Source organism: Pelophylax lessonae, assembly GCF_965119305.1.
Source record: "Pelophylax lessonae genome assembly, chromosome: 9".
Taxonomy (NCBI): Eukaryota; Metazoa; Chordata; class Amphibia; order Anura; family Ranidae; genus Pelophylax; species Pelophylax lessonae.
The window spans coordinates 238152242-238170814 of NC_138776.1; the positions used below are offsets into that span (position 1 = coordinate 238152242).

Consider the following 18573-nt stretch of genomic DNA (forward strand, 5'->3'; position numbering starts at 1 on the left):
AAGGATTTATTTTCTGTTTTATTTTATTTTGGATGTTTTGCTGCATACAGCCTGGTGAAAAAAACATCATTTAATAAACCACACTGTTTGTTTGCAAGCACTTGTCGGCTATCTCTCTGTGAAAACGCACCCCCAAAGGGGTCATCCACGCCTACCACCGAGCTAATCCCTTACAATACACACACATATATGTATATATATACACATACACACATATAGGTGTGATAGGAGCGGAGCCACATCCCTGCGCTAATAAAAATTATAAGAAAAATTATCTTTTTTTTCTGGTTCTAGACATGCTACAGAGCTGAAACTTCACAGGTACACTTTTTAGACCCCCCAGACAATAAATCCAAAGAAATCTCATTTTTTTTTCAATAATTTTTTCAATAATTGGCTCTCTATCAAAAACGACAATTTTTAACAACTTTTTTTGTGTGATTAATAGTCCCTGGGGCATGACCCAGAACCCTAGGCACTTTTTATGGGTATTTATTGGGTTTTAGGGTTTCGAAATTGTGTTTTTTGATTACCAAAGTTCGGGTCCCATTGATTTCAATGGGGTTCTGGAATTCAGACCCGAACTTTCGGGAAGTTCGGGTGTTCTGGTCAAACCGAACTTTTGAAAAGTTCGATCATCCCTACCAAATATACCAGACACTATTTCGGGGGTAGTGCTACATGTGATACAATGGGACTATGTAATATCAGCCATAAGTTTGCTATTGTGATTTTATTAGAGTTTTTTTTTGTATTAATAAAAAAATAGGACTCTTTTAATGCGTAAAAATTTTGTCATGTCTTACGTAAAGTACCCTCAGAAAAAGTCTCATTGGGTTTTTCTGGTCTCCTCTAATGTACATTCAGGGATGGTGGCATATCAGGTTATATCTCAGAGAACAATTTCAACATCTTTTTTCTAGATGGACTAGTTTAAAAGTGACTTAAATCTGGACTAAAGTCCCAGGTACTTACTTCTGCTCCAACAGTCTGACAGTGGCATCCCCAGCTTCTTCCAGGTGCTGATCTTTGGCCATTTTGATTGGCCAGGGTGGGATGGCATAACTCTTGTGCATGTATGGAAGTTAATGTATCCTGCTACACAGGCACTGTGACAAGAATGAAAACTGAGCTTAGTGTCCATTCTGCAGCAAATGGGTGGGTTTTTTTTTTTTTTTTTTTTATTGCAGAGGAGCTGTAGCATGTCAACACGTAACTTAAACAGGGGGGAATCAAAAAAACACAATTCTCAGTGTTAAAGCTGAAAAAGAAACAATAGACTCCCCTCCCCCACCCGCAAGGGTTAAATACGTATACGTATAAGGATATTTTTATTGTCATTCTAAAAACATATGTAGCACTGCCCCCTTAAAGCGGTAGTATCTCGCTTTTTGACACTTTTACCTACAGGTAAGCCTATAATAAGGCTTACCTGTAGGTACAAATAATATCTCCTAAACCGGCATAATTTAGGAGATATTTACAGTGCATGCAGCCGCTCGCGCGAGCGGCGCATGCGCTCTGACGGTCCGGGGAGACCTTCAATTTATTTGCCGGGAGTTTGCCGGAAAATCACTCCCGCGTGCATCGCGGCTCCAGCCAATCATCGCGCCGGAGCCGTCTCTTCCGGCCAATCACCGCGCCGGAGCCGCCGGACCCGGAAGAGACGGCGAGGGATCATGGCAGCGCCCGCAGCGATGTCCGGGGGTCCGTGTCGGGGCTTCGTTCTAAGGTAAGTTACACATAACTAGCGATGCATACTAGCTCATTATGCCTTTGTCTTGCAGGTTTTTTTTTTTTATTTTTTTTTATTTTAGGGTTTACAACCGCTTTAAGGGCTGCTGGATATTACACTCTCAGGTCCCCCTGGGTTACCGTTAACAATACTGGCATTCACAATTCAACACTTTCCTTCTTGGCTCAGTCAATGATCAGTCCAGGGGTTTGTAGTTGTTTTTGGTGTTTTATTTAAATTAGGGATAGAAGAAGGGAATAGTGGGATAATCCAAATTAACTATTCACAATGCTGAGGACTCCTACTTCAGACAGTGCAGCCAGGCTGCGGTTTCACCCTGCCACTAGGTGAATTTGGATTGATGGACTAGATCAGTGTTTTTCAACTCCGGTCCTCAGGGCACACTAACAGGCCAGGTTTGCAAGAAAACTGAAATGCATCACAGGTGATATCATTTGCTGCTCAGTGATTGCAGAATTGTAGTCTGCATCTCCCCAAGGTAATACTTAAAATCTGGCCTGTTAGTGTGCCCTGAGGACCGGAGTTGAAAAACACTGGACTAGATTATCTTCAGGACACTCTCCAAGTATCCTCCCTCGTTACCACTGACACCCGTCCATTGACTATCTCACTCCGGGGTGCCCCCCCTCAGGTCAGGCCCCTTGACACGATCCCCTGTACTCCCGATACTGTTTTTCTAGGGTCTCCAGTGTCTCCCCCTCAGTCAGCTTTCCTGGACCTCTGGGTTCAGTTCTGTTCCTCTGGCCCTCAGGGTGTCCTCCTGATATCACGTGCCACTGCTACAGAGGAGGAGGCACCGCCACCCTTCCTCTTGGACTCTGCTCACCAGCCAAAGACCCCGCAGCACATGTGCTCCTGGTTTTATTATAGTATCCCAGAATGCACCGAGACAGCCTGTCTCTACCAATCACCAGGACTGTATCAAAGCCTATGTATCCATTAGTCAGGTTTCCTCCCACTGTCCAACATGCCTCCCTATTGGACCAATGTGAAACACTCAATGCATCACACACTGAACACACTGAGTAGACCTCACTCACAGATCCTGCTCTCTGGTAGGCAGAAAGCAATATAGATTTTCCTGCTGCACCTCTGATAGGCAGACAGAGCCAAAAACTATACTCTCTCACCAGCACTTACCTAGGAGGGTGCATCACATATTTTACTTAAAACACATATATATACTGTATATATCGAGGAACAAAATAAGTTACTCAGTAAACAACAAGGCTAGTTCCAGTGAACATTAAAGCTAGGCTCACACTGGCAGAAGTCTCTACTGTCTCACTGCAATAGGATCCACGGTGGATCACTTTTGGGATGCGGTTTGCACGCGTTCAGGAGGCACCAATGAACCAGCAGTCCCATTCTAATGATCAACTCCTCTTGAATGGGAATGGCCATAGATGGATCGAAATGTGGCTGGTCCCTGCTGAACTGGCCAAATTTCGATCCATCTATTGCCAGCTTTAGTGCATGTTTGAGAGGTTGGTAATACCTATTTAGGTTTCTGCAACACTTAACATCCATAGTTTTCAATATTTAAGGATTGAGTGAACTGCTTACAGCCCTGGTGTAGAACCTGCAGCCCATGCTGCTCTTTGCCACATACTGTGCTTCCCTTGTTGTCCCTGAACACAGTAATCTGTGTTTGCCTATTGCCTTATCTATGTGCCTACTCGGGATAGTAAAGGAATAATATTCTTTATACTGAGTTCTAGTGGCATGAGTAAATTTAGGGGGCTGTTGAGAGCAAAAATGTGGAAGCATTGATTTTTATCAGAGGGCTGTAATAGCCATAATCTCAGGTAGTCACATGTAACCAAGCTCCAGTCTATGACTAACTCCTGCAGCCTCCAAAAGCTACTGTCATCACCCATCTCCTGCAGAATGTCTGTAGTCTCTGACCATCTCTTGTAGCCTGGACATGATCTTTGACTATCTCCTAATGCATGTTTGCAGTCTCAGGCAGTTTTCTTTTTTTTTAAATCAGAAACAAAGTTTATTGAAAGAAAAAAATAGCATACATTGTACAGTTTATACATTTCCCGAAGAGTTCCATCTCAATGCAACTACGTGTCAGCATCACAATATACAGATAAACACTTTCCCGCACTTAATAAACACTTCGAAAGCATGTAAAACACATGACTGGGGGTATTGCCCAATATTTTGGCTGCCAGAGCCTACCCAACCAACACCACATACCTTCCCTGTACCCCCATAAATGACTTTACACCACCACTTTATTTGGGTTTAAAATGGCCAATGCAGCCTCTTTATTAACAAAACATAAATCACCACTTTTTCATTACACCGTATCACATTCTTTTAAACATAACATACATAACCTACATGACCAGCCTGATAAATCTACCTGCTCTTCCAATAGGTCTTAAGATTTTTGAAGGCACCCGTTAAATGACCAACCGGCTGTATCTGGCACCCCATTAGTGTCCATAGGCCCCCAGCCGTAATTACACCGACTCGGGGACAAACGTTTATAACTCCTCCAACCGATACAGCCAGCTTACAACACTTCAATCTTGAATCCACCACTTATTAGGGCAGGTACACCCATACCGAAGATGGGCCCAGACCCTCGCTCTCCAAAGAGAGTAACCATCCCCTGCCTTCAAAAACCCAGCGACCTCTGCCTGCTGCCCTAACAATGCCTGCACCTGGAAATCCTTACCGAAGGAAACCCCAACCCTACAAAACAACCCCACAGGGCGGGAGGGCGGTAGATTCTAACCTTGCGCTGTCCCTTGCTGGATGAAACCCCAGGCAGCACGTCCCCCAGAAGACCCCCTGAGACCACACCCTGCCCCACCCTGACCTCCACCAATAAGGTAAGTCCTATATTTATATAAACCTTCACCGACTTAACCCTTTGGCTCTTATAGCCTGTATGTCCAAACCCCAGTCATGCAGGCCCTCTGCCCAGGCTACGCCTCAGCTCCTGGCCTATTACTGTCTCTCCATTCCCATCCACCATCCAAGAAAGGTCTAAACAATGGTTCCATGAAAATGACTGTAATAAACTGTCCCATGTTATGTACCCACATCTCCAACGTTGGAGGGGACTGAGAAGTCCAGTGTGGTAAAATGAGTTTCCAAGCCTGGAACAATGTTCTACACACTGCCACCCTAATATTAGCATCCTGAGTGTATTCCTCCACCATGCCAAGTAGACAGGGTTTCTGATCAATTGGTACCGATATTTGGTAAGCACTATTAACTGTCTGAACTACCGACGTCCAATACCTGTGGAGCTTTGGGCACCGCCACAGAAGATGGATAAGATCACCATTATCCCTGCTGCACCTGGTGCACAGGGGTCTGCTCTCAAGCCCATACCATACCTGACCGGGGTGCGATGCACTCGGAAGAGAATGTAGAGTTGTGAAATTCTTTGTGCAACATTTAATGAGCAGTGCCGCACTGACTCCAGCGCCTTATCCCATTGGTCATCAGAAAGGTCACCCACATCAGCTTCCCAGCAAATCCTAGCAGAGCTAGGGAAGTTTTCCAGATAGTCTCCCAGTAACATCGCATAACACCTAGAGATGAATCCCTTAGTAGAATCAAACTGTTTCATCATATAGAAAACTGGAGTCGTAGACAACTCCGGGGAGAGTAGAGAGGACTGAGCTCTAACAGCGTGTTGCAATTGAAGGTAGGAGAACAACATGCTCCGGGGTATATCAAACCTGGCCAGCAGTTTTCTTTAGCATTACATTTATTGAGCATAATGTGCAACCTATATCAAGAACATTAACCACCACTGGCTTACAGGTGTCATGTGCTTCAATACAGTATGTTGGCAGAGACTTGGAGAGCAGTCATGCTTTTTCATTGATCTGTTACAAAGTTTCCTAAACTCTTTGCAATGTACAGTATATAGGTCGACCTTTTTTTTTCTTTCCTTCTGTTGGGACAGTTGGGCAGATTCATTTATATTGTTGCAGATTTGACCATGCCTTACATCCTATCATAAAGCTGAAGGAAGTAATTACATTGTCTTGATCCTCCATCAGGGCCTTGTCCTACAGTCTGATAACCCAAACTCAACGGCCATTCCTCCTGTCAGCGCAGCGCCTGTGAGCACAGAGGTGACTAATGATTCAGATCCCTTGGCAGCTCCAATCCACTGACAGCCTGAAGACAATAACCAATGTGAGAAGAGAATTCTGACCGTTTCCCTGGGCACCTGTATGCATTCAGAGACCAAGACACCGGGATGGGTGAAGTCATTGTACAAATTTGATATTAAAAGTTCTGACAAAATTGAATTATGCAGTGTTTTTTGTGACATTCATAGGAAAATGCAAATAGTTCAGTGAATTTTGTTTTTGCTATGTATGAAAGTATTTGATATCTGTTACCAAAGTGTTGGTAATGAAAACTATATTCATTTTGCAAACATCCCCAAAAAATCTTGCAGAAGAGCTGAACCACAGTTTGGCGCTGTGTGTGTTGTGGTCACTAATGAGCATTGAAGGATGTAGCGAGGCGCTCCTGCTGTACCATAAGCATATACAAGCACCGAACAAATACAATAAAGAACAAGATCAGCACTAATCGCAATTGTAAATACAGAGTTCCACCCAATGTGAAGTGAGACAATATATGGGTTGAAGTGAAGCAAGCAAAAAATGGAAATAAATATAAACAAATGATGACCAGTGTTAACCTCCCTGGCGGTATGATTCTTTCTGATTTTAGGTGCTGAAAGTGGTACAATTATTTTGTATGCAATTCTTAAGGACGAGCAGCCCAAACCAACTACTTACACTTTTTTACTGTGCGTTCTTCTTTATAACATCTCAGGTATGATAAAGTTTGAAACACAAAATCAAAAATTATAATATAATAAATAACTATAAATAAGTTAAAGTATACATATATTATATATATATATATATATATATATATATATATATATATATATATATATTTATATATACGTGTATATCTATATATACAATATATATATACAGTATGTATATATGTATATATATATATAAAGTACAGTAAAACTGCAGGAAAGGGCACTGGGGGGCAAACTAATGTAAATTTATTTTATTTTGTAATGAAATCAGTGTGTTTGGTGTGTTTTACTATTTGAATTTGCCGCCGGTTCCACCCCCCTGCGAGCGTCACGTCGCAGGAGACGGAAGTGGGGCTCACAAGCTGAAAGCGTAAGATAGGTAGAGCAGATAGGTAAAGTAGGAACCGCTGAGCCGAGTTCCGCTTGCGTTCCACACTCCGAACTGCCACAACCGAAAGTGACGTACTGGACCCTCAATGCATTTCGCCCGGATATGGTGTCACAAGGAAGTGTCCAGTTCACAAACAACAGCGGCATTATGAAGACCCAGACGTGCTCTGATAGGCTGATCCAGATCAGGTATTCATACTAATTCCCATGGAAACCGTATATCGCTCTAAGTAACAATAGGGGTGAATCTTTAAGCTAATTCCCAAAAATCTATGGTGGAATGGTACATCAGATCGGGATAATTTAGAATTTATATATACCCCGGTTTTATGGCGGATCAGATGCGCAGTGAAAAATACATATATGGTCATAATAAAATATAAATTTAAGATGCACGGCTCAGAAATACCATGTACAGTTCTGCCTCATAATGCTCAACTTTGATGTTTCAAAAAAATATAGTATGATAATCATGGAAAATGATATAAGAATATTTATATGTATTAATAAGGAGTAAAATATATAAGTTAAAAAACCTAATAGGTGCTGGATGTAGGCTCCCTCTATTGCGTAAGATTGGAAAACCTAGTGTATTATTGTACTCTGAAGCATTCTAGATGACTATGGGGAGATAGAGGGGCACAACAGGTGACCGTAACAATTGTATAATGAATGGGAGTCCAATTTGGACCCTAAAACAAAAGTTAAAAATGCAATTGTAAAATTATAAAACAAATTAAATTAATCTGGTGAGGGGCATCACCAATGGTGCAGCAATCAGTATTTAGTGAAGGGAGATCATAGGATCTCTAGAGATGCAAGGAGGAATGTACAGCTGAGTGTATAAGGCACCATCTAGTGGATGTTTTGGAAAAAAACAGTGGTAATATTAAAAATAGATACATTGCGGTAATTGGATAGATAAAAAACTCTAAGTATTTTTAAAAGCATAGGGGGAGTATGCCCACAGGGTGGATATTCAAATTATGTCATTAAACAAGATATAAATGTAAGTAAGGTGCAGAAAACAAAGGTTTTGATTAAACCATAAATAGAGGTGTAAAATCAACAACATATGCTGAATATATTAATAGTCATGGATGAAGCAGTTTAGATCAATGTCAAGGTTCAAGCCCAATGGGTGTAAGGTGTTAAGTTGATAAATCCAGAAAGTTTCATTTTTCAATACTTCTTTCTTCATATCGCTGCCCCTCCAATGGGGTTTTATTCTTTCGATACCCCAGAATTTCAGTTTTGATGGATCTCTGTTGAGTTTTTCTCTGAAGCGTTTGGACACACTATGTCCAATCTGGTTTTTATCTTGTAAATGTGTTCATTGATTCTTTTGTAAAGGCATCTGGTGGTTCTACCTACGTATTTTAAACTGCATGGGAACATAAGTAAATAAGTTACAAATTTGGTACTACATGTAATGAAGTCTTTAATCTTATGTAATTTGTCATCCTTACCTCTAAAAGAGGAGTTTTTTTTTGTCTGTTTTTTGGGTGACTTTACATCCCTGCCATTTTCCACACTTGTAGAACCCATCTCTGTGCAGAAAGGTCCTTGGTTTTGGAGGGTTGTGAACATTTTTTGCTATTTTATTCCCTAACCCTGGTGCTCTTCTATGTCTAAAGGTAGGTTTTTCTGGTAGTAAATTTCTTAGGGTGTGATCCCTTAAAAGGATAGGCCAATATTATTTTAAGGTTTTTTCTACATTTCTGTATTTGATGTTAAATCCTGTAATAAAAGATGGGTCCCCTCTCTTTGGTTTAGTCTTCTTATCTTTCAAGAGGAGTTCTCTATCTGAATGGCCTATTTTGTTTCTTGTTGTGAATAATTCTTTTTTCTTATATCATTTTTCTAGTTCGTCACAACTTCTCCTAATTCTTGTGAACTGTCCCTTGGGATTGGCTTTGGTCCATGTCGGATGGTGACAGCTCTTGGTGGAAATATAACCGTTACTTTCAATGGTTTTGAAGAAAGTTCTAGTTTTGAGCTGAGTGGACTGTTTGAAAATTTCCAAATCCAGAAATTGAATCTTCTCGGTACTCCAGTTGCCTGTGAACTTGATGTTATAAATATTATCATTCAAGTATTTTAAGAAGGTCACCAGGTTTTCATTTCCCTCCCAGATGATCATTACATCATCAATGTAACGTCTGTAGTATTTCAGTTGGGGGATGTGTGTCCTGTAAATCTGTTCCGTTTCCCATTTCTGTAAGAAAATATTAGCCACACTGGGTGCATACTTAGCCCCCATGGCTACTCCTTTGATCTGGTTATAGTATTCTTTGTTGTGCCAAAAGAAATTGTTCCCCATAGCCATCTCAAGGCCTTCCAAAGTGAAGTCCTTTTGGATGGGGGGTAATTCAGTTTTCTCTTCCAGTGCCCATTTGACTGCATTAAGTGCATCAGTTTGTTTTATATTAGTGTAAAGCGACTCAACGTCTGCTGTAACTAGAAATGTATTTTCATTTATTTGCATATTTTTAATTGATTTGATGACATCCTTGGTGTCCTTTAAGAAAGATTTTTCTCCGCTAGCTAGCGGTTTTAGGTAGAAGTCAAGATATTCACCAGTTCTAGAATATAGAGAGTCTATACCGCTGACAATTGGTCTGCCTGGCGGTTGTCGAAGATCCTTGTGTATCTTGGCCATTTGATATATAACTGGAATTTTGGCGGCTTTTATACTCAGATATTTACCTACTTTTTTTATCTAGGATTTCCGTGTCTATGCCCTTTTTGATCCATTTCTTAAGTTTACTTTTTAATTTCTTGGTGGGGTCTCCATTCAGTTTCTTGTAGGTAGTGGTATCCTTTACTATTCTATCTAATTCTCTATCATATTCTTCTTTTTTAAGAATCACCAGGCCGCCCCCTTTGTCGCCTGCCCTGATCACAATGTATTTTCTGTCTTCTAATTCTTTAATTGCTTCCCATATTTTTGTTGTGGTTCGGTTTTTTTGTATTTGTAATTTCTTGATCTCTTTTTGCACCATATTTTTAAAAACATCTATGTGCTGGTGGTTGGTAGATTTTGGGTTAAAAACAAATCTGTCCATCAGTCAAGTCCGCTATGTAAAAATTCAGTTTGTGTGGGGTTAAAAGGTTGACCTGTTTTTTCTGCGAAGTGCTTTTTAATACAGTATGTCGTTTTCTGGCAAATTTTTCCACATCAACAAAGGTTTCGAATTTATCCAGGAATTTGGTTGGGGCATATTTTAGTCCCTCTTTCAGAATACTCAATTCATACTCTGAAAGTAGGACCCCAGCCAGGTTGAAAATTCCTGTGTCTACCCTCTTTCTTTTTCGTCCGGCCTCCTCTACATCTTCTTTTTCTTCTCTTGTGCGCCGGTTTTCTATGTAGTAGGAGGATCTGTTCTCGGAGCGGTGGGGAGGTCTGAATGTATCTTTTCATCCCCTCCATTCCCCCTGGTGATGGGTAGGTTGATGCCTGTCCCCTTGATAGGGGGAGAGTAGTATGGTCTGGGGTTCCTGTACCCTCGAAAATTTCCTCTTCCTCTGAAGTTACCATGGTGCACGGGATGGGGAGAATTTTTGTAATTATCATATTGATGACGGTAGTTCTGCGCTTGATGGTAATTACCTCTATAGCCCCCTCTGGAATTATACTGTTGTTCTCTGCTTCCTCCATAGGGAGATCTTTCTCTAATAGGTGAATACCTATTTTGAGTGGGGACATAATACTGTATCTCTGATCTGTATTGTATGATGGTGGTTTCCTATTTTCTTTCTGTTCTCTATATGGGGACCTGGGATAATCCCTATTTTGATTATCGTTTGTTCTTACATCACTTTATTGGTATGGGTATGGATTACCTCTTAATGCTTGTGCCACCATATCTCTTTCAGGTGAAGAGTCTCTCGATTTGGGATTGTCAAGAAACTGTTGCCATTTATATGCCTTCCCTTCTTGATAATCTTTGTTATCTCTTTGATATTTTTTCACTTTTTTGTTTTGAATTGTAATATCATATTTAGTGATGTGGTCTTCCAGATTTTTAATTTCTCTTTATATAATGGTGTATCTACAAAGGGTTCATCCTGAGACCACAGATTTTGCTGTCAATACTTTGTAACTTGATTTTTCGCCTATTAATAATAATTTCCATGAGTTTTTTCTCGCATGAGTTGAAGAAACTGAACCACTCGTTTATAAGGTGTGGGTCTGGTAGCCCGCTGTCATTAGGATTAATATCCCACCTTTATCTTCTGGGGGTTTTAGCTTCTTTAATATATTGTTCCAATGTTGTTACATCCCACCAGGCTCTTATTTGTTTTTCCATATTATATTTTAGGTGTTTGAATGTTTGTTCCATATCTATGTTGGTTTCTCCTTTGCCTTTGCCTTGAAACAGCTCTTCTTCATTGATTTTCCTGTTGGCTAGTAACTTGAATGGATCCATTATAACAAATAGTCACAAGCAAATACTGAGATACAGGCTTATTTTATACAATAATCAGACGGAAAAAAAAGTATGTGGGGGCTGCCACTCTCTATTTGGAGGGTACGTCCTCAAAAGATAATCCATGATAATGTAAGGAGTAGGGCGCCTCCCTTAACAATGTTGTGTGGTGTAGAGCTGCCTTCAATTTAAGTGGGAGGACTTAAATATGGAATGAAGGATGTAGTGAGGCGCTGATACAAGTACCGAACAAATACTATAAAGAACAAGATCAGCACTAATCGCAATTGTAAATACAGAGTTCCACCCAATGTGAAGTGAGACAATATATGGGTTGAAGTGAAACAAGCAAAAAATGGAAATAAATATAAACAAATGATGACCAGTGTTAATAACCAAACTTGCCGTACTAATGACAATATGTGCTAATTAGGGATGATCGAACGGTTCGGGTCGACCATCGGTTCGGCCCGAACATTGGGTGTTCGAGGTTCGGCCGAATTTAGAACTTTTTGCCCAAAAAGTTCGGAATTCGGCAACCAGAACCGCCCAAAATGCAATGCTTCAGGAAATGGGCTTTAAAAGCCCGTGATTGGACCAGAACCATTAGCAAAAGCCATTTGAGGGGGCAGGAGAATGCTAGGAATGTGATTGGAGTGATTAGGGGGTCCCTAGACCAATCATTAGTGAATACGCCCCCCAGCATATAAGATCGCCCCCGCCATATTCCTAGCATTGTTATACTGGACATGGAAGACAGTGGAAGCTGTTCTGTTAATTTTACTTTAAAAGTGTCATTTAGCTATTTATTAGTGTGAGGAAAGGGATATCTAGTGTAGTTAGAGTGCTCCTTTACACTTAAGTTAGCTTCAAATATTTAGTTTCTGTAGGGAAAGTATGAAGTGTCAGGGGGCCGTAGTGTAGTGTAGGGTTAACAGACAGTGACTGCTATGGAAGGGTGACAAAAACCCCTCCATAGCAGAGTGACCGCTATAGAGAAATGATCAAAAGACAGTATGGATGGAGGGGGAGATTAGGGTCTTTTTAATCAGAGATTATAATGGCACCTGCCCCCATGTACAGACAATGGAAAAAATTCTAGCAAGGGCATAGACCTGTCCCTAAAAAAGAGGTCAAGACTACGTCCCTACAAGAAGAAAAGGGGGTTTGAATGTGCCTCTACAAACAGTCAAAGTATGCACATGTTCATGTAACATAACAACGGTACACAACTGTTTTTAAAAAATTCATAAATCTTTATTAGTACATGGTAAAAACAAAAAGTATATCACTCTAATAGATTGAATAGTCAATACATAGTGACAGGATTAGTACAATTTCAGATAAAAATGCTGGAGCTACGCGTTTCGCATTATGCGCTTCCTCAGGGTCCAGCAAGGGAAAGTATGTAAACAAAGATTCAGTCTTTAATAATCCCAATTAAGACGTCACAATGAATAAAGTTGAGTATACTTGTTTAATTTAAAATCACGTTGTATGAAAGGGGGAGCCAAAAGCCCCAGGGACTCGTTCTATAAAGTTTAAGTGTTAGGTGGTGTAAAAGTCAAACAAGACGTACACCGATTTAAGTGAAAAGGGGGTTAAACACTGGAATCCCCTTAAAAGATGTACACCAGTATTAAGTGAGAAAAGGGTTAAATAAAGAATCCCCTTTAGAAATTGGGGATCATTGTGGTGCTGAAAGTATAAAAACTAGATATAAGAGAGTCACTGGATGCTTTAGACAATTGGATCCAACCCCAAATCATCTGAAGCAATTCAGAGAGTGTCACACTCCCCGTGGGTTCTCTGAATGGGAACCCACGGGGAGTTCCAGTGTTTAACCCCCTTTTCACTTAAATTGGTGTACGTCTTGTTTGACTTTTACACCACCTAACACTTAAACTTTATAGAACGAGTCCCTGGGGCTTTTGGCTTCCACTTTCATACAACATGATTTTAAATTAAACAAGTATACTCAACTTTATTCATTGTGACGTCTTAATTGGGATTATTAAAGACTGAATCTTTGTTTACATACTTTCCCTTGCTGGACCCTGAGGAAGCGCATAATGCGAAACGCGTAGCTCCAGCATTTTTATCTGAAATTGTACTAATCCTGTGACTATGTATTGACTATTCAATCTATTAGAGTGATATACTTTTTGTTTTTACCATGTACTAATAAAGATTTATGAATTTTTTAAAAACAGTTGTGTACCGTTGTTATGTTACATGAACATGTGCATACTTTGACTGTTTGTAGAGGCACATTCAAACCCCCTTTTCTTCTTGTAGGGACGTAGTCTTGACCTCTTTTTTAGGGACAGGTCTATGCCCTTGCTAGAATTTTTTCCAGAGAAATGATCATTTCTCTGAGTTGCTTCGGCACAGGCATATGGCTTCTCACCAGCCAAGCATTTTTTATGCTGCAGGGGCTGCCACTGCCAGTGCTTTTTTGAGGACATGTTTGATGTCAGACATGACATCTGAACATGTGTATAGGGGGTATATATACACATATATGTCTGTATATATACCCCTAGACATATATAGGTGTGATAGTAGCAGAAATATATGCTTGCGCTAATGAAATCATTTACAGTAATATATTTCTGCTACTATCACACCTATATATGTCTAGGTGTGTATATAAATATATGTATGTGTGTATATATACCACTATACACAAGTTCAGATGTTTTGCCTGCCTCAAAAGAACCCAAAAAAATGCCAAAAAAAACGCTAGCGTCAAAAAAAAATGCCCAGGTGTGTTTTTGTTGGCATTTTTTGGGGGGTTTTGGAGGCAGGCAAAACATCTGAACTTGTGTATAGTGGTGTATATACACATATACATATATTTATATACACACCTAGACATATATAGGTGTGATAGTAGCAGAAATATATGCTTGCGCTAATGAAATAATTTACAGTAATATATTTCTGCTATTATCACACCTATATATGTCTAGGTGTGTATATAAATATATGTATGTGTGTATATATACCACTATACACAAGTTCAGATGTTTTGCCTGCCTCAAAAGAACACTAAAAAATGCCAAAAAAACGCTAGCGTCAAAAAAAAATGCCCAGGTGTGTTTTTGCTGGCATTTTTTGGGGCTTTTTGGAGGCAGGCAAAACATCTGAACTTGTGCACAGTACCACTATACACAAGTTCAGATGTTTTTCCTGACTGCAAAGAACCCCAAAAAATGCCTGCTTTGAAACCGGCAAGGTGTGAAAACCGAGGAGAGGAGCTAACCCCCTGAGCTGAAAGTTTTCTAATACAAACAATCCTTTTTTTTTATGGTTCTGGACATGCTACAGAGCTGAAACTTCACAGGTACACCTTTTAGACCCCCCAGACACAAAATCACACAAAAAAAGTTCTTAAAAATTGTCATTTTTGATAAAAAAAAGCAGATTATTGAAAAAATTAAAAAAAAATAAAAAAGAGATTTTTTGATTTTTACTTTGGATTTCAGATCTGGGGGGTCTAAAAAGTGTACATGTGAAGTTTCAGCTCTGTAGCATGTCCAGAACCATAAAAAAAAAAAAGATTGTTTGTATTAGAAAACTTTCAGCACAGGAGTATGGCTTCGCTGCTGTAACACCTTGCCGGTTTAATAGAAGGCATTTTTTTGGGTTCTTTGCAGTCAGGAAAAACATCTGAACTTGTGTATAGTGGTACTGTGCACAAGTTCTGATGTTTTGCCTGCCTCCAAAAACCCCCAAAAAATGCCAGCAAAAACACACCTGGGAATTTTTTTTTTTGACGCTAGCGTTTTTTTTGGCATTTTTTGGGGTTCTTTTGAGGCAGGCAAAACATCTGAACTTGTGTATAGTGGTGTATATACACACATACATATATTTATATACACACCTAGACATATATAGGTGTGATAGTAGCAGAAATATATTACTGTATATGATTTCATTAGCGCAAGCATATATTTCTGCTACTATCACACCTATATATGTCTAGGTGTGTATATAAATATATGGATGTGTGTATACACATAAGTAAAAATCAAAAAATCTCTTTTTTTTTTTTTAAATTTTTCAATAATTGGCTTTTTTATCAAAAATGTTTTGTGTGATTTTGTGTCTGGGGGGTCTAAAAGGTGTACCTGTGAAGTTTCAGCTCTGTAGCATGTCCAGAACCAGAAAAAAAAGATCATATAGGTGTAAAAGGAGGGTCCCACATCCCTGTTCTACTGAAAAATTATCTTTTTTTTTTTACATGGTTCTGGAAGTGCTACAGAGCTGAAACTTCACATGTACACTTTTTTTTTTTTTTTTTTTTTTTTCCAATAAAGTGCTTTATTGAAGTTAATAATTGAAAATACAATGAAAACAGTTATTGGTTTAACAAGTAAAGCGCAGTGTAACAATAATGAGATACATCTAGTAGTCATTGAACATACATCAGGCAAACAAATGTGCAACCAATTAGACTTAGATGTAGGGGGGGTATGGACCAGTGTCCACACCAAGGGCCTGCGGCCCATAGAAGAGTGAATAGAAAAAGAAAGAAAGGAAAGAAATAAAGTAAGAAATATAGAGGGGGAGGAAGGGGGGGGGGGAGGGGGTGTAGGTCACATAAAAAAAAAAAAAAAATAATAAAATTTAGGGAAATGGTCTCAAGACATATTAGTCATATCTGACTGACTAGAGATTGGCCGATTACCGGGTGATAAATTTAGTGTAATTGGAGGACAAAGTGAACATAGTCCAAGGTCTCCAAAGTTCGTGAAAGGTTAAGCTGTTTTCCTTCTTAATAGCAACGATTTCTTCCATTTCAAAGAGCATTTTAACTTTGTTTGCCCAGTCTTTAGTTGATGGGGTGTATTGAGAGTTCCAAAAAAGAGGTATGACGGCCTTTGCCGCATTCAACAAGTGTCTAACTAAGGAGTTCTTGTAATTCTTGTAAGAGAGAGTGTTTACGTGTAGCAGGCAAGTTGCAGCATCTAACACCATAGATGTGTCTGTTATCATTTTTATCAGATGAACAATCTGTTTCCAGAATGTGTGTATTTTTGTGCATGACCACCAAATATGAACAAAAGTCCCTTTTTCTTTTAGGCACCTCCAGCATTTGTCAGAACTCTGCGGGGACCATGTCTTTATTTTGACTGGTGTCAAATACCACTGTGTCATAATTTTGAACGAGGTCTCTTGAATCTTAGTGCTTAGAGAGCATTTGTGCGTGAACACACAGGCTTTCTCCCAAGTCTTTTCTGTAAAGGAGCAATTTAAATCTCTCTCCCAAACTTTTTTATAGTCATCTATCGCTTGGTTAGGGGCTTGGGAGATCCATTTATAAGCTTGTGATGTGGTTTTACTGCAAGATTTACGGTCCCCGCAAATTTTCTCGAAAGCAGATATTGGCCTAGAAAAAAGGAACTTGCGCTTGTGATTCCGAACAAAGTTATGCAACTGTATGTAATTCCAGTGGGAAATTGTGTAGCCCTGAGGTTTAATTTCGTTAAATTCTTTCATAGATAACAATCTCGAGTTTAACAAGCAGTCTTTTACTCTCAATGGAGCATTCCTCTTTTGTGAGTCTACCGGGGGTGGTTTAAAGTCCATTCCCGGTGGGAAATCTGGGTTGCCAGTAATTGGTGTCATGGGACCAGGACTGGTGATCAATTGGTATTCTGATGCTACTTTATTAAAAATCGATAATGTGGCTGAAATCAGGGGGTGATTCCTGACATCGGGCGGATAATTAGAGGGATCTGTCCAAATTAAATGGTGCACTGGGTATCTTGAAAGGCCTATCTCGAGTTCAACCCAGTCTTTGTGATGGGAGTGGCAATGCCAGTCAATTACCCTGGTTATATGTGATGCCTGGTGATATTTAATGAAATCGGGCAACCCCATTCCTCCTTTAATTTTAGGTAACTGCAAGAATTTCAGCTTAATTCTGGGTTTCCTAAGAGCCCAGACAAATTGTCTCTGTACAGAGAGAAGGTTGCGAAAGAAGGCAGTAGGTATTTTAATCGGGAGTGCGTGAAATAAATAGAGAAGCCTAGGTAGAATGACCATTTTCAGGATCGCTGCTCTTCCAAACCAGGAGAAATGCTTATTATTCCAGTTACGTAGGTCCTTCTTTATGTTTCTTAGAAGAGGGATAAAATTCGCCTCAAAAAGATTTTCGATTTTGGGAGTTAGCTGTATTCCTAGGTATGTGAGTGATTTCGTTTCCCATTTATAGGGGCAATTGCGTTGGGTCAAATCCTTTATGCCTGGGGATAGGGAAACATCAAGCGCTTCTGATTTTGAATGATTTATCTTAAAATTAGATAAATATCTAAAAGTCTGAAATTTCAAATTTAGATTCGGTATGGAGATGTGTGGTTGGGTGATGTAAAATAATAAATCATCTGCGTAGGCAGATATCTTAAAATCTCTGTTACCAATCTGGAAGCCATGAATTGCTGGATCTGTGTTGACATGCCTTATTAGTGGTTCTAGTGCCAAAATAAAGAGTATTGGCGAGAGGGGACATCCCTGTCTAGTGCCATTTCTCAGATGGAGGGGTGTGGAGAGAGTATTGTTAACTTTCACCTTGGCAATGGGATCCTCGTAAAGAGCTCCGATCCATCCCATCATGTTGGAGCCTAACCCCAAGTGACGACAAGTGGCCTGAAGATAATCCCAGGCCACCCTGTCAAAGGCCTTTTCGGCATCTGTTGACAGAATCAATCCTTCCAATCTATGTTTGCGAGCTTCATGAATCAAATTTAGTGATTTTATAATGTTGTCTCTGGCTTCTCGACCTGGCATAAAGCCCACTTGTTCTGGTCCAATTACTAGGTGCAGCAGAGGTCTGAGCCTGTTTGCTAAAATCTTGGCAAGCAACTTGACGTCCAGATTGAGAAGGGAGATGGGTCTATAGTTAGCACACAAAGTTGGGTCCTTATCTTTCTTGGGGATCACTGTAATATGCGCCGTAAGGAATTCAAGGGATGGTTTGTCATTTTTGGAGAGGGTGTTCAAGGCTTTAGTTAAGGGATTAATCAAAATTGCTTCAAAAGTCTTGAAATATTGCGAGGTCAGTCCATCAGGACCTGGACTTTTGCCGCTTTTCATGGAACTAATAGCCTGTTGCACCTCTTCAATGGAAATATCTTTTTCAAGGTTAATAA

At 39.9% G+C, this 18573-nt stretch overlaps 1 protein-coding gene across 1 annotated transcript in view; it reads left to right on the forward strand.

Annotated features, from left to right (window-relative positions):
• LOC309564336 (uncharacterized protein) overlaps positions 1-5987 on the forward strand; it is a gene marked incomplete at its 5' end in the record, with an annotated part of 29398 nt that extends 23411 nt beyond the window's left edge. Inside the window, one exon of the mRNA XM_082268962.1 lies at positions 5797-5987. Within this exon, the coding sequence (XP_082125088.1) occupies positions 5797-5913 (117 nt within the window). The 3' untranslated portion in view covers positions 5914-5987. The remainder of the gene's footprint in view (positions 1-5796) is intronic.
• Positions 5988-18573: the final 12586 nt, after the last annotated feature.